The sequence below is a fragment of the Egretta garzetta genome, unplaced genomic scaffold (genome assembly GCF_000687185.1).
Source record: "Egretta garzetta isolate BGI_Z169 unplaced genomic scaffold, ASM68718v1 scaffold217, whole genome shotgun sequence".
In the NCBI taxonomy this organism is placed as follows: domain Eukaryota; kingdom Metazoa; phylum Chordata; class Aves; order Pelecaniformes; family Ardeidae; genus Egretta; species Egretta garzetta.
This window is the reverse complement of record NW_009260395.1, coordinates 1035634-1052635: the sequence shown is the minus strand read 5'-3', so window position 1 is coordinate 1052635 and position 17002 is coordinate 1035634. Positions and strand designations below refer to the sequence as shown.

Here is a 17002-nt window from a genome sequence, read left to right as displayed (position 1 = left end):
CAAACATCATCATGACCAAGTATCTGCATAGCCAGAAGCAGGAACCAATACTAAGCCTCTGCCATGAGCACAGCAAGGAGGACATAGTTCTTCCTACAGCCCTTCAGTGGTGGTGGATACACCTGCAGCATCTGCTGCATGTTGGCTGTGAAAGTCCCGGAGGAGCTCCTTGTGGGCTCTGTGAGCGGGTCAGCGAGCACTGTGTCAGCGCCTGGGTGGAAATTATTGTTCCTGTGGTGTTTGTCAATGGACTGGTGGGGAAAGGCAAAGCTGCCTTAGCAGGGTATAAATTCCCCTGTCCGTGTACCAGCTCTCCTTCAGCAGCTGCAGAGTACAAGAGATGAAGCTCCTCATGCCAGCTACCCTCATCCTGCTCCTCTCCCTCTGCACCCTGGGCACAGAGGTGCGTGAATACACCTCTGTCCTTACTGTGCCCAATGGAGGCCACTGGGGCAAGTGGGGTACTCGGCAGTTTTGCCGCTATGGCTATGCCAATGGATTTGCGCTGAAGGTAAAATTCTCCCTATTTCCCCACCATCTCCTGTCTCTGCACTCTGGTCTACAGCTATCCACCTCCCAGGAGGGTCTTCTCCAGAGTCTAAGGACTTTCCGCAGAGTTTTTCCTCTTCCTGAGTATGGCAATCTGTACATAAAACTATGAGTCTTCTGGAAAATTTAGCCTAGAAAATGTTGCCACTGCTGTTACAACAGTAAAGAAAAATATGACTTTTTTTTTTTCTTTTAGAACAAGAGGTCTCCCATTAGATACAGCAAAACATGATCTATTGACAGAATTGTTTTGCTCTCAATCTGGATAGTGATGTGCTGGCAGATGCATGGTCTGCATGTGGCCGATGTTGCTGGGAGAAGCCATATCAGTGCTGAAATCTGCTGCTGGAGCCAGGGAGAGAGGCAGCCTCCTCCTGTGTCCCTCCTGGGACTTGGAGTCTCTGCCTTACACGTTGGATCAGTAATAGTTAGAAAACACAAAGAACATCATGTTACAAGGGTTGTGTAGGTACATTGCAGTTTTCCAGTGACAGACATCTTTTCCCATCTGCATCCCAAGACATTTTCTCATTACAGAAAGGAGTTGGGACCGTTCATGACTTGCACTTAAAGGACTTTTCTCTCCCCTTGGCTTTACCTCTGTCCCTGTGTGACTTCTACTGCAGGTGGAGGCCTCCCAGTTTGGAAGAGATGACACAGCTCTGAACGGCATACGCCTGCATTGTCAACACGACTCAGTCATCGAGTCCCTGGTGGGGAAGTAAGTAACCCTGTGGTGTCTCCTCTGTTTGTCACTGCTGTGAGCAAGGAAGTGTTAAGCTTCAGGGCAGCACGACAAGGAGAAGGAGCACTTCCCAGTGGTTCACACAGCCCAGACATTCCTCTGTCTGCTTTTTGTCAGGTGGGGTAGCTGGACCAGCTTCCAAACTTGCCCTGGAGGTTACTTGATCTCCTTCTCACTGAGAACAGAGAAGTCCCAAGGAGGAGGAGATGACACAGCAGCCAACAACATCCAGTTCAGATGCTCAGATGCAACTGTGCTAATAGGTGATGGACTATCGTGGGGTAGATTTGGCCCATGGAGCAAAAGCTGCAACATATGCGGTCTTCAGACCAAGGTAGAGCCCCCACAGGGGCTTCAGGATGACACAGCGCTCAACAACGTGAAGTTCTTCTGCTGTAAATGAGCACTTGCTGCATCTTCATCACTGGCTACACATCCCTGGACATGTTGTGACATTTTGACTGGTTGCATCTTGCCATACCGGCCAATGCTTTAGATGATGATGTCTTTTACAGCTACCACTATGTTGGCATAGCTTCTCATAGTTACCAAAGTGTATTATGTTCACAAGAATCATCGCATCATGTAACTGCTGGTATATCACTGTGAAAACGCCCAATCTCTGACAATTGCTCACAGCTGAGAAACAGATTTCTCAACTTATTTTTTCTCTGACTGGTGAGTTTCTTTCAGGTTTGCTCTGCCCATTTTTCCCATGACTGAAACAATATTTGACCTGTTGACAGGCCAGACAGGGAGGAAATGGTATTAGTTAGAGTTTACTTGAGGTTTCTGACCAAAGAGAAAATTACTAATGAGAGCTAAATGGGGTCAAATGGAAATTTGGGTGGGCTCATGAGAGGCGTCAAAGGTTTGGTATCATTACCCACTCCTAACTAAGACGTGTACATGTTTTTTACAAGCAATCTCAGCTCATACCTGAGATCCTGCCTTAGGAAACACAGTTAGAAAGTGTGCTTAGACTGAGTGGTCATCTAAGTGTGGCTATGGTGTCACTGGGGTGGGCTGTAGCTCCCCAAACCTCCCTTGTTGCTGCTTTGTAGTGTGCTCCACTGGCTCACCCAGCTGTTAATGCAAACCTCATTTTCATGGGACTTGTTTTTTTGTTTGTTGCCTCTGGGCTTCATGCTCTAAATAGAATGGGGAGAATCCAAACTAAAAATAAACTCTATGTCATTAATCCATTTTTTATGCTCCAATTTGCTGGGTAAGCTTGGAGTTATTACCTTGTCCTGGTGTGCTAGATGTAAAGAATGTACCCTCAATTTGGGTAAAAATCGTGCCTGGAGGTCATTTTGTGCCCTAATGTCTGAGCCACCGTGCCTCTCTAGCAAGAGTTTGAGAAGACTTGTTGCCCCTCTGAGCACCTTTTAGGAAGAGTAGTTGTTGCTATTCCCCCAAAGCAGTGCATTACGCATCTTTGGGTACTTGAAACAAGGTAGGGGCATGGTGTTGTCATTCTCTAGGTAACTGGTTGGGCTGCAGGGTTGTCATGTCCAGGACCACAGCCACGTGGAACAGTGCAGAGCTGATAGATGGGGGTTCCTTCTGCCAGTTCACGTCCTCTGCTTAGCACATACACAACAGCCATCTCCACCCTGGCTCTTCATCCTGCCACTCACCTCAGGAAGAAATTTTCTTCCTGCCACTCACCTCAGAAAATACTCGAATAATAACTGTATTTTCTTTTAAGCGAAATGGAATATAACAGGCAAAAGAATAGAACAAGCATGATATGTATTTTGGTTAAAAGGGTTTTGATAAAAAAATCAGGGGTTTGCTTTTGAGTAGATCACTGGTCTGTCTAACTCTGTGTACTGTCTCTGGTGGCAGCGCTCAATATCTAATGCTTGCTGCAATAAAAAGTTTCTCTAAGTCAGGGAAGTGGTGACCATGAATTTTATTGGCAAAGCCAACAGCAATCACTGGATGTTTGGTGTTTGGTGATGCTCTCCAATGCTGGCCTTCGGAGGACACAGTGATTTCTCATGATGCTTGTGTCATTTTGCCTCCCAGTCCCCATTTTTGACAACACAGGACTTTTCCAAGTGGTGGGTGATGAGCGGAGAAGCCAGCCACACCGAAGTCAGGACTGATTGCATCTACTGCAACCAGGTGGAGAATCAAACCTTTCTCTTAGCTCCGTCTGTGCTGTACAGGGTACTGCTTCCCGTCTTCTGCAGCTGGGGTAAACTGATGCATCTCCAACACCACCATTCAAAGTTACATAAGTGAAGCACTTATCAAAGCCTCAGTGGTGCAAGAAGAAAAGTTAGAAAGACTTCTGGATTTGAATGATTTTTAAAAAATTAAAATGAAACTTTCCAGCCAGATCTTCTGCTGCAAATTTGCGTAGTTCTGATTTATTTAATCTCAGGATCTGATTTATTTCTTAGCTTTTTAAGCTGGTTTTTTATAATTTGGTATTTTTTAAGTGATCTTTCAACCACTTTCTGTCCTCCTCTTGACTGCAGACGTTTTAATTGTGCAACTGTTTTTTAAAAGAAATGCTTATTTTGCAAAACCAGCCCAGTCAGCACTTGAAATACAAGGGATTATTATCTTCAAGGAAGCATTTTGTAACTTCCATCTCCATTTGGGAGTTTCTGAAAAAATCCTTATTTGTCATACATTCAGCTATCTGTAAACATTCAAATCCCTCAGCTCTAGCACTTAGTAGCAAAAAAATAAATAAATCCCAAAGTAGCAACTTTTTTCTAACAAGCTGAACTAAACTAAATTAAAACTAAATTCTGATGCTATCACAGTTAACTGGGGTTAACAAATGACCACACAGAAACTTACCTTCCAAACTGACTGTGTTTTCAACCCCCACACATGGTGGTGTGGTTTAACCCGTCTGGCAACTAAGCACCACGCAGCCGCTCGCTCACTCCCCCCCTCCCTCAGTGGGATGGGGGAGAGAATCAGGATGGAAAAAAAAAGGCTAGAGACGTGGGCTGAGATAAAGACAGTTTAATAAGGGAAAATAATAATAGTAATAATGAGAATGGTAACAGAATATACAGAATATACAAAATGAACCATGCACAATGCAATTGCTCACCACCCGCCGACTGATGCCCAGCCCGTCCCGAGCGTTATGCACCTGGCCGAGCAGGAGAAGCTCAAAAAGTCCTTGAGTAGTCTGAGCACTACTTGGCAACAGCTGAAAACATCAGTGTGTTATCAACATTCTTCTGGTACTAAATCCAAAACACAGCACTATGCTAGCTACTATGAAGAAAATTAACTCTATCCCAGCCGAAACCAGGACACATGGACATATCTTAACGTGCATCTAGTTGTTTGACTTCCATTTTCTTATGAGATAGGGATTGTTTCAGCCTGCAGCCTGACCATCCAGTATAAGTAGTGAGGTGATATTTGAGGACATAAAAATAACCGCACTCATCTAAACAGAACAGGCTTCGTTCAATGAAAGTGAACAGGAATCATGCTCACATTATCTGCATCATCTTCCAAAGCCTGGGGACTCCCTTTGCTCAGGCAGAGGCAGCTCCATGCACTTCGCAAAAGTCTTAGAGGGCCAACTACTGGTCACCTTCCACCAGAGCAAGTAGGACAAGCAAAAATCATCAAGCATTTTATATTACAATATTGTTTGACCAGTGTCACCAGAAAATATGCCAACAAGACATTTCACGTGCTTTTTTTCTCAGCATGTAAGTTGTGTGTCTTGGAAAGATATGCTGCGTGACTCTAAGTTGCGTGTGCAGCCACTTATGCGTGGGGAAAGAGGTCTGGTAGTTTCTCTGTTCTCCAGGTAGAGCTGGTTTCTAAGGGAGTTAATTCTTGGAATGGCCACTATTGCTGAGCTGAAGTGCCTAAAAGAAGGAATGACTTTTCTTTTGAGTGATTTGTGCAAGAAGCAGTGCCTGTTTTCTTATGTGTATGTAGGTGTATATGTAGACAATTGAAAAACTTGAACTTCCTATCGCACTTTTCTTCTCCAGAGGGCAGGCCAAACTGGAAGGCTCTGAACAGCTGCTGCTTCTCTGCAAATGAATGATTCAGTTAAATTCTGCAGTTGCACTGGGGGAATAAGTATTCACATCATCAGCAAACTTGACCTTTTAGGCTTCTGTGTTGTGCCGGGTGTAACATAGCTTCATATGGGTGTGTGAATAGACACTCCAAATGAGAGCTGTTCCAAGAAATGTTTGGAAAACAGAATACCGCCTCCTCTTCATGTACTTTCTCATGTATTTATCAGCAACCTCAAAATCAAATGGGGGTGGTTTTGTCATCTGAATACTGATGGAATACTTCCAGCTGGGCCTCCTCTGATGGTCCGCTTGCAAAATATGGGTCATATATAGAAAATATGGGGTGGGACTGCAATTAAGAAGCTTTATCTGAGCAGGTCTCAGCCATTTACTGTGCTTGGGGTGGATCAAACTCTTTCAACTCATATGAAGGTATAAAAGCATCATCAAAGTGTGCTGGAACTGACGTGGCTGAAACTGCCCATAACTGGAAACTGTGGGTAGCTATATCTGCAGGTCTTCAAAAAGTCACTGTGTGTCCCTCGCACATCTAGGAGCCAGGAACATGTTGCCAGAGAACTGCCAGCCAGTACCTGTGAGATGACCATAGGAACAATGGCAAGACCAAGGACCAAGCAAGAATTCTTACTCCATCTATTGATAATGTGGCAATTTTGGGGCTGGAGTAAGCTTGTGGAAGGCAAAGAGGAGTTTTCCACCCATCCACACACATATGGCACAGCTCCCAGGCAAGCTGGCAGAAGCAGCTCGTCTGGAGCTTTCCAGAAGTGATTTTTAAAAGCCAATTCTATTGAATAAGACTGAATCAAATCCAAAACAAACCTGCTGTTAGTGGTACTCCAGTGAACCAAGCTTTGAGATTGCTTCTAGAAAGTTCACCTCAGAAATCTTAGCCTTTATGGCTGCATTGCTCCTGCTGCACGAGAAAAATAAATATTCCATCCATCACAGGTGTTCTGAAGCTGAAGTTATTAGTTTTTGTGAGGTGCAGAGAAAACATCCGAAGATGCTTTAGCTACATACGATTTTTAATGCTATAAACGATGGAGACGTGCACGATGCAGCTCATGCTCAATCTGTCATAGTTACCTTTGCTAGCTGTTAAAGCCAACCCTCATTAACTAGCATGATTGTCAGTGAGGAAACAACTGAAAACATCTGTTTTAGAATTTTCTGAGCATAATTATTTAGAAATGTTGCTACAGAATGTGAGCAGCAGAGAATATTAACCTATGGGTCATGAAAAGAAAAACAGCAGGGCTTTGGAGTGGTAATTCATGAAGGATTGAATTCTGGCTTCCATCTTCCCCTGCAACACTGAGCCTGCAGGTATGCCCTTGTCCCACAGGACTGCATATCTATGGTATAGTGCTAAAATGCTAACTTTTTGTCTGAGAATTTGTTGCATAGTTTATACCTGCCTGCTTTGTCTCCAACTCTGTAGAAATGGAGCCTACCCAAGGCAGTCCAGGCTCTAGCAAGTGATGTTAGAAACTGTGGTCCTGGCAGGAAGAGGGGCTAGAAGGTACCTCCTTGGCTCAGTGAAAGCTGGGGAGAATCAATGACCTGTCTGGACGTTCAGAAACACAATTAACAGCAAGGTGGCAATACCAGATGTATAGGAACCATATTGCTCTTGAACAGATAATGTGGAACCTTTGTTAGAGACTTTATCTTTTGGTGCATGTTTCCCGCACTTTCCATATCCTACCAGAACACAACTTGGTAGACCTCAATCACCTCATAGCACTTTACAACACAGACTGACTCTGTATATCTTGCTAAGGTTTCATGGCTTCTGCAATAGTTCAGCTAGTTGGATGGCATTTGGCTGCACTAATAACTGGGCCTCTCCAGCAAAGAGTAACAGCTATTTTTTTTTTTTGGTCTCTCAAAACTAGTTCAACAGCAGCAATGGAATAGTTGAAGTTTGGTGCATGTCTTAATGAACATAAACCCCTCTCCAGCAAAGAGTAACAGCTATTTTTTTTTGATCTCTCAAAACTAGTTCAACGGCAGCAATGGAATAGTGGAAGTTTGGTGCATGTCTTAATGAACATACTATCACAATGGACATCAATGGCTTCTTTAGTGGCTGTGCAGCAGAGAAAACAAGTGACGGTGCTGCAAGAACATTGGCATGAGCTTATTAACTCAGTCTGTGGAAAGGAATGTTTTCAGAAGGATTATGACAGTATGAGAAGTTAGGTTACTGTACGAGTCTTTTCAGGATCAGTCCCTGAACAGGTCTGAGATATCCCCTTTCTGTTTCTGCTGATGTCTTTCTCAGGGGCAGCATTCTGCAGCTGGTTGGTGAATGACGTAGGAGTGCATTGACAAAAATGTACGTGACTGGCTTTGTTAAAATCCAGAAAGTGCTGCTCATACCCTAAAGGACAATGTCCCTCTATGCTATTGAAAAATGTTTTAACCCACTGCACTTTTTCAAGTAGTAGGAGTAGATTAAAAAACTAATCCCCCAATCTGATGTTGTGTTTAGAATACCTTTCAATCCTTGCTCCAGCATTTTTTTTTCCTGGCAGCAAACTTTTTACGGTGAGATAACCAGAAGTAATTTAGAAAGCAACTTTCCTTCTCAGCTTTTGCCAATATTGTGATTATCAAATAAGACCAGCTCTATTATTTCTAGTTTATTGCTATAGCATCCACCACATGTCTGGGAGTGCTGTCAATGGGAAAACATGAAATATATTCTAGAAGTTGCTTTGAACACCTTCTTTTATGAGGAGAAGATAAAAAATAAATTCTGACTCCTGCCAGCTACGGTGTTTGTGCTTCACTGCAACAGCAACTTCTGTGTGCTTACTGGGAAGAGTAAAGGGACAAGGCTCTTCATAATTTCAGAGGAAACTTCCATCTCAGGAAAAGTAGTAACTAAGTGAAGAAAATATCAGTTCTATTTCTAGGTGTTTGCAAACAAACAGCTGGGAACACTTCAGTGTTCTATAAAAAAACATAACTGTGTTTCTCCTCTGGGTCATGCTGGAGTCAGTGGAGTTAAGATGTATAAAATAGGGGGTAAGTGAGAAAGACATAAACTTAGGAAATCATCACTCCGCAATCTATGTGATGAAAAATTTCCTTTCAAGTCTAGCCAGATGACTGCAACTTTCCATGTGAGATTGTAACACCTATGCTGCGGTGCTAAGTAGTTACCCAGCAGTACCTGCTGAGTCTCACTCCTATTAGAGGTGTAAGAAAACCACTGGTGTCCTCCCAGACTATAAAACTCAGTTGGAAGTTTATCAATGAGTTATCTCGGAAGTGGCTCACCTTGAATGAGATAGAGTGTCACACTCTGGCTTGTTAATCAGGCTTTTATATAAGTGTTATGGTTTCCATAGAAACATAACTAAATTTTTCCTCCAGCATAATCCCAAAGGCTTTCACAGACCTGGAAAATATGTGGTGAATAGTCAAATCATTTTTTATGCTGACAAAAAGAATACCACAGTTGTCACCCAGTCAAGTTTCTCTCATGGGGCAAAAGAAGTTTAAATCACAAATTGCAGAATTGCCTTGCAGCATTCAGGCATTTTCTGGAATCCCATTTCCCTGCAAGTTCAGTTTTATAAACCTCTAATGAAAACTTACAGACTTGCACAAGCTATAGATGAGAAAGGCTTTGCTTGTCTTCCCAAAGCACGTTGGTGATTGCAAAACCCCTGAGAACAGAAACAATAATTATGAGGATGTTCTCTGTCCCAGTGTATATTGTTTCCAGTTGTGCATTTTCTAATGTACTTCGTTTTGAGTTTTAAATGTTCCCCTTAATTGCTGGGCCTCCCACTGTGTAACAGGGATTTCCCAGGCAGAAAGATCTCCCCTGGCAGTCAGTCCACAGTGTCCTCCTGTGTAATTTCACCCCACTTCTCTTAGCGGCTTAGGACCCCGTTCGTTTTTTTAGGTCATGGCTGAAGACATTTCTTGATACTGTTCTATAAGAGGGAAGGGGCTGATCTGTACTAATTCTTTAGGAGTTTGTGAGCATTTTAATACTTTCAACCAAAAGAGAGGCAGCCAATAAACTTGATCACTGGGCCCAGACTGTCAGCTCCTCCTTGGGTGAGTTTTTCCAGCTACCTTTTCTTTTTCTCTTTTTTTTTTTTTTTTAGTGTTATAGACTTGGATAGTATAAAAGAATTTTTGGACTGTTTGTGGTCTGCGTGTCTTGTTCTTTCAGTGCTGAGGTGTGCTGGTTTCATGACAACCGAATAGCCAAAAGAAAGAAAACCAAAAGTGGTCAAGGTCTTTATTATATTTGTGCTCCCCTAGCTCATTCTTAATCTCTGTGATACCAAGGTATTGGGAGAAGTCCTTTATAAACTGTTTTCTACCGCTTAACCTCCCCAGTTAGTTTTTCTGTCTCCTGCATTATGTTACTACAAAGTTCAAGAAAGTTCCTGTATCATTTTTCTGGCATTGCTAGTACAGTGCACAGAAGACTGATTCTGGATGGGTAACTGGAAACATTTTACACCTTTTTTTGTCCTGCCATCAGAGCACAAAAACACAGGTGGTCTCATCTAAACAGATTTGAATTAATGTTCAGGATAAGATTTGCAGCATTACTGTTGCTGGATTAACACAAATTTCTGTATTTTGAAGCTGATTTAGTAAGGCGGTTTGACTGAACTTTGAGATCCTGAGCCATTTGCCATGAGGCCTTCCTGCTCTCCTTATACTTCTGTATGTTTTTTATTGAGTCTCTGCATATTCAGTAACTAATCTGTCATGAAAAGGCTTCAAATGCAGAGTTCATATCCAACAGAGTTTTCACAGATGGTCTGCAAATGCGTAAGGCCAAGAAATGTTAAGCTTGATGCTGTCTGTAGCAAGAAGCATGTAGCAACTTCCCTTGCTCAGGCAAATCCCATCCTCTGGGTAAAACCTGGGTTAAAAATAAAGAAACTCCACAGCACAAAATATTGAAAAAAAAAATGAAGTACCGTGTATAAGAATAATGGATTTTAGAAAACAAATCAGGCTGTGCAGTGGGCCCCCTGATCTGCCTCCCAGCTCCCGGTAGTGGTCAAGGTGGTGTGTTGGTGCCGACTTCCATGGTGGACTGTGTGTCCATGTTGCACCAGAAGGATCTCTGGGAATATCGTCTCTCTGGGTTTGTGCACTTGGACCAGGGAATGTGCTCACAGGAGATTGCATCGTCCCTTCACTCACCCTTTCAGAGGCTCATGGGAGGAAGGAGCCCCCATCCCATGAGACATAAGGAAAACAAAAGTAAGGTGGTTGTGCGCTGTTTTAGAAGTCCATTCATGCTCAGCTGGGTTCTGTTTCTTGTAGGAGACACATTCAGGAGCTCCTGTCAGGGGTGGAAATTCTGACACCTTCTGCCAGCTCTAATGGAGTCTGCTGGAAATTGAGGATTCTTTCTTTGGTGAAGCCAGCTACAATTCTCCCAAACCCCCAGGTGTAATGACCCCTTCCAGCTATCTCCAGTATACTGAAGAGCTACTTGATGATTGTCTCTGTCAAGTGTTTTTTTGGCATAGATAGACCCGTGGCCGCATTCAGAGCCAGTGGTGACACTAGCAAGGGGATGCAGTGGAGGCTGAAGCGGAAAAGCCTGAGGCTGCAGGAGCAGAAAGGGGTGCGTGTGCGAGCAGGCCCTCGTCCTGCAAGGGCAGGAGCAAGGTCTGAGCAGGGTATGGTGATCAAGAGGGGGAAATACAAAATGGAGGGGAAGTAGGAAGGGGCTGTGTTCATGCAGAAGCTGCATTCGTGTAAGCGCGTTTTCAGTCCAGCTCCCTTGCATGAGGGGATGGCTGCTGTGGTGGTGGGGGCCGTGAGGTGCTGCTTGCTGCGGCTGGATCCTGAGACTGCTGGTACAGGCACAGTCATGGGGAAGGAGCTTGAAAAGCTTTCTGGTGTCTACTCAGGTAGGTATTTGGGACAGCTCATCATCTCTGGGCATAGAGTCCCTCTCCATTTTCATGGACCGTGCTCCTGATCCACCGATCATTTCTATGCTATAAGCTGCTATCTTCATTGCTCTCCGATTTCATTCAAGGGGAGGGAAACATTCTTCGACTTTTGGTCAAATACCTTGATTTCTGATATCTCAAGGATATCTGCCACAGTCCTTCTTCTCCCACACTGGCTTTTCTCTTGGTGCTCAAATTGCAGTCAGTGCCTCCTGGCTCAGTCTCCTGTTCAGCCACCAGACCTGCACACTAAGCTGCTGGAGGAAGCAGCCTGTTTTTCTCTGTCACCTTGTGTGGATCACCATATCATTGCTAGTCTGGCTGTTTAAGGTATTTTCAGCTTTGAGCAGCAGCGCTACTTTGGCCAGGTGCTCAGGCCTGCCAGAGGTCAACGATAAGAAGATATAAGCATCTTTTTATTTGAAATCAGGCTTTTTTAAATTCATTGCAGTGAGAAGAGCATTTAACTGAGACAGGATTAGGCTGTGGCTGTACTTTTCTGAATGTCCATAAGCAGACTAGCTAGAGGGCTGCTCCCATTACTGTTATCTCCCTATAGCAGTGCCTAGGGAACACTAACAATTTGCCATGTTGGTGTTTTGGATGCAGTAATTGCAATTAGTTGTGTGTTAGGTACAATAAACTCTCCACGAGGTAGCTGCTGTTTTGCAGAGGCTGCAGTGCAGGTGGGCACCAGCGCGTCCATCAACGGCTGGGTGGGCTGGGGAAGGAGGATCTGGGGGCTTTTGGAATGGGAGCTTTGGGAATTGGACTGCAGTTGAGAATGTGAGTGTGGCACGCACTTACCTAAATAAAACCTGCTGTCCTCATTCAGTGAAAGGATGACTTGTCTATAGTGAGACCTCACAACGGACTTCAAGTGCCATGAAAATCTTAGAGTGCCCGTAAGCCTTTATCATAATGACTGAACTCTACCTGCCATCAAAAACGCCTTACTTTCCTGCAAAAGTTTGCTCTTCTGCTTATGTACTTATGGAAAAAACCTCCCTCGTATATTTACCTCAACTTTTCCTTCTTTAGCTTTCTTCTACTACTTCTTGTCTTGAGGCTCTGAACAACTCTTTTGCTTCTGAAACTATGTACATTGTTTTATAAATATATTGCTACCTTGCAGGTATATGCAGCCTGTTATTATTGTTCCATCTATTGCCAATATAAATTTAACTCCTTCAGTGTCTATATGATTTATTATCCTGTATATAAAGCCATAAGAGCCATGTGGAATTCATTTCTCTCTACTTTTTTTCTCTTGAATTTTAAAAATAGTTGCAATGTTTTAAACAATATTTGAAGCAACTCTAAAACACAGAAACTAACCCCAGTTCAATGCATGCCAAAAAATTTTGTGATACCTTTCAATAGCCAATACCTATCAATACCTATCTAGAAGAGCTGGAAGTATGATCCTGTGAATTCAGGTTTTTTCCCAATCTGAACAGACTGGCTCATAGAAGTTGAGCCTGGAGATAAGCATTTCCTTCAGAAATGATGGAGAGGGTCCTTTTGAGCAACCAGCCCAGCAGTTCTTAGAAAATACAGGGACCAGGCTGAGATGAGGATGGCTTATCAAGGATCTGTATTTGACCCTGCCTGCTGTTTTACTCTATTCAGGAATGTGAGCAGAGCCGGCTGAAACTTTACAAAATCCAGACGAAATGATGATGATTCATCTAATTAGGACTGTATAAAGTTCATTTTCTCTGAAGTTTTAAACATACAATGCTGTCACAATTCAGTAAAGCAACTGAGCACAGGTTTAACACAGGGGCATGAATAGTCCTGCCACTTTCAACACTTAAACATGAGCAAGTGCATTATTACAATGGGACTAAAATTATTTGCTTAAATGATTTATTATGAACGACAGATATCTGAACTGTGGTGCCATCACCTGGAATGTACCTGAGTGAATATGGGCACCTGTAATCTACAGTCTGTCCACGTCCTCATGAGTGGCAATGTCCTCGTCTTCTGCACCTGTTACAGGAACAACGTCTGAGATTTAACAATAACCTAACCCCATTCTTTCTCTGTTTAAAAGAGGAAACACAGCTATTCCAGCTTGGTGTGAGGTGATATATTCCAGTCAGAGAGAGAGAAGTCTCCCGGGGAGCTGATTTGGGTCTGCCGGCTGTGGATGACCAACGGGTGTTGATGGGAACTGATGGCTTGGTCACAGCCCTCCAGGCACTGGGTGCTTGCTGTGCCTGCCATCCCTGCTGCAAAACAGATGGTCCAGTCCACAGCGAGGAGCCAGGCGGGTACCGGAGCTGGACACAGATCCCCCAGGCTCTGCATACAGCTCCGCTTCACATGGGAGCGTGGCGCAGTTGTCGGCTCTCATTACGTCCCTGTGAGTGAACTCGATGCTGTCCCAGCCAGGCTGAATCCAGACAGGCTGGTGGAGACCCGAGGATCAGCAGCCACTCTGGGGACCCTCTGCTTCCATGGAGAAAATCCCTCCCTGGTTTGCTGGCTGTCCCCTGTGCTTTCCTTGGGGCAGAGCAGAGGGTCGGGGAGGGAAGGAGAGTGGTGAGTAGTTCTTGCTGGAGCTGCCCTCCTTTATCCAGGGGGTGACACCCAGCCCATTGGGAGGACTGAGCTGCAGCTTTGAGTTGCTGCAGAAATCATCAGGGGAGTTAGCTGGGCTTGAGAGGGTACACAGACACTGTCCCGAAGCTAAATCAGATGGAAAAGCAGCTGTGAGTTGAGCTATTGTTTCATGTCTCTGTGCTTACCTCCAAGTATAAGAGTTGCTTCCTTAAACTTTGTGGGTTTTTAATTAATTAATTTTAATTGTAGTTTAAGATACCTTAATATTAGAAAGTCCCAGGTAGGCTGGCAGTTGGCACTGATTGTAAGGCCAGGGTGCCCTAGGAGATGGTTGGGATCTCCACAGGGACATGTTCCAGCCAAGCTCAGCCCACTACACAGCATCAGGTAGGATGAAGAGGAAACTGTCCCTTGAGGCAAGACCCCAAGCCCCATGTTGCATGGAAGGAGGGATGGCAAAGAGCAATCCCTGAGGAGATGGAGGATGGGCACTCCCATGTTGGGGGTGACTGGATGCTTGTAAGCTACTGCCACAGAGGGAAGGTTCCTTCACCACCTGCAGAGGTCTAGGACCTCAACCCAGGAGACCAGAAGGTTGTGTTGGGGGAGGCGCCTGGGCTGGTTGAACCTGATCCATACTCTGGAGCCAGGAAGCTGTGGGTGGGAGACTCCCTCCTGTGGGTGGCAGAGGCACCCTTGGCCTGCCAGGTTACATGTCTCAGGAGGCTTGCTGCTTGATCAGGGCTGTTATGTGGAGTGTACTAAAGAGTCTGACAAGACTTATCCAGCCCTCAGACTACTACCCCTTGCTCGCTCATCCACATGGACACTAGTGATTCTTCTGGGAAGAACTTCAATATATCAAGAGTGGCTGAAGGGCCTTGGTGGTAAGGGACAAAGCCATGGGGGCTCAGGAGGGGTTCTCTCCAGTCCTGCTGATAGATGGGAAACTCAGGTCAAAGTGTTTGCATCCTGTGGATCAAGTTTCAGTTATGCAGCCAGTATCCAAGACAGGGCTTAAGCTCTGGTAACTTTCTTTGAGAAATGAGGAGAGCAGAGGGAAAGACAGGATCCATCTGACAAAGTGGGACACGAACTGCACCAGGAGGCTTACTTTATACTGGGATGCCAGGGGATGGTGACCGAAGCCCAAAGAGAGGTGGAGGAATCCATGTATTTTCTCCATTTATTCACCAAAGACTACATGCTAACTTTGTGCACAACAATTTTTCTGAGGATAACAGAGGGCACAAAGCTGCAAGGGCAGCACAAGCACATACAGCTTTTCCCAGAGCTGTCTGCTAGCAGTGGTACAAACTGCTATGTTCCCAGTAAGCTCCTCTACCCTGACTCAGCCAGGGTCAGTTGTGCCGAATTCCCTGTTATAGTTACACTGGGAAGTGAAGGGGCTAAGAATAGTAGGCAGACTTACCCTGAAATGCATAAAATAATTTTTCCTTCAGTCTTATTTCTTAAAACATGCAATAGCATGCAGACAGCTTGGAGACTCTTTGCCTTTGCAGTACCTGGGTGAGTACGCATCTATCACCGCTCCACGCGGTGACCAACGGCTGGGCTGTTGGCTGTGTTGGCACACAGCAATCATCTGACGACTCAGGGCTCTGAGGGAGAGAGCAAAGAGGGTACAGGGTAAGTGAGCACATGGAAGGCACATCTCAAACACTAGCGACAGGTAAAAGATTCCTTTTCTGCAAGTGCTTAAAAGGACTGGAAATACACTAAGCAGTGCTTCTTCTGTAGATTGCCTGGAGGTGATTCTTAGGATCTACAGGAGAAAAATGTTGTGGGAAAGCTCTGTTGAATTTGCACAGCACTTCGTGCCCTCACGGTGACTGACAGAAAAAGCTTGAGGCATCTGCTTAATAGATATCCAGAGAAAGTATCCAAGCTTTAAAGCATCCCCAAGCCAAGCTCTATCCCAAAGCTGGCCCTTGGCTCACAGGCAGTCAGCAGAGAGACACTCGGTGCTGAATCAAAAGTTGGTCATAAAAGCAATATTCACTTCAAGCCACAACAACGTGGTAAATAGTCATCTAAACTGGTGTATATAGCTCTGAACATCTCTTTTCCCAAAATGTTGAACTTCTGGGGGCCTTTGTCCTTTAACATAAGCAGAGACTGGACTTCATTGTGGTTGTCTTTGCTACAAAGAAGGAAAGTACACATCCTTAGCACTCTGGAAGTACTTGATGTGTTATGTGTGTCCCAGCATCTAGGGGTTTTAAGGAAGCTGGAAAGTGCTGCAGGCAGTGAGGGGTCTGTTTTGATCTCAGTAGTAGGGACAGTGATCTTCCTTTCTAAGGTGGATCAAGAATTTCCCTTGTTGCACCACTCTTTTCACACTCCTCACCAGATCTCAAATGTCCCTGCAGTCCTATGACTTGGGAGAGCTGGTGGCACCGTTTCACCTCCAGATGAGATGAAGTCTCATCCAGGTTTGGCCATTTGGATCAGCTGCAGGATGAGATCCAACTTGTAGCTTTCTCTAGTGAATAGCTTTTTCCTAGGAGGTAGCTCTAAATCTCAGGAGAGAGTCAGTGCCATTTGCAACTTGGTCTGCATGCCTCTGGTCTTTAGTAAGGATTTAACTGCTGCTTATGGAGGTTTTTTATGCTTTTTCCTTTCTCTCGCATCCCATGAGGTGGTGTGTCCTTGCAGTGATGCTAGAGAGGCTCTTTCTGCTGAGCTCTCTGTTCCTTGTTTAATTTGGGTATTTAACGCTGTCTAGTAGAAACTGGGGGAAAGCTTCGTAAGACCATGTCCCTGAGACATAGTTTTCATCAGACATCTCACAAAGCCATCGAGTCCCTGGCTGTGGCCTGCATTTACCTGCATTCAGAAGGGATGCTGGCAGGCAGCACAGCTTCACCAAGCTGGTGCATCCCTTGAGGTACAGCAGGGAGCCTGGCTCTCCACATCACCACCAGTTTGCTGCTGCTCCTGCAACATCACTGCCAGTGTTGAAATCAAGGACAAAGCTTCCAGGGCTAATGGAAACAGGACACTTGCCATGTTTCTATATGAAATATACTCTAAAATTAAATCACACCATTGTATTACTATTCTTTATTCATCTCATGAAGCTTAGTCCCTCAAAG

General features: G+C 44.6%; 1 protein-coding gene across 1 annotated transcript; it reads left to right on the top strand.

Moving 5' to 3' along the window:
- The first annotated feature begins 340 nt into the window (after positions 1 to 340).
- On the top strand, positions 341 to 1697 carry LOC104130051 (vitelline membrane outer layer protein 1). Its single transcript, XM_009643043.1, has 3 exons — positions 341 to 511; positions 1176 to 1270; positions 1412 to 1697. Exons 1-3 carry the CDS (start codon positions 341 to 343, stop codon positions 1695 to 1697), a joined length of 552 nt encoding a protein of 183 aa, XP_009641338.1.
- Positions 1698 to 17002: the final 15305 nt, after the last annotated feature.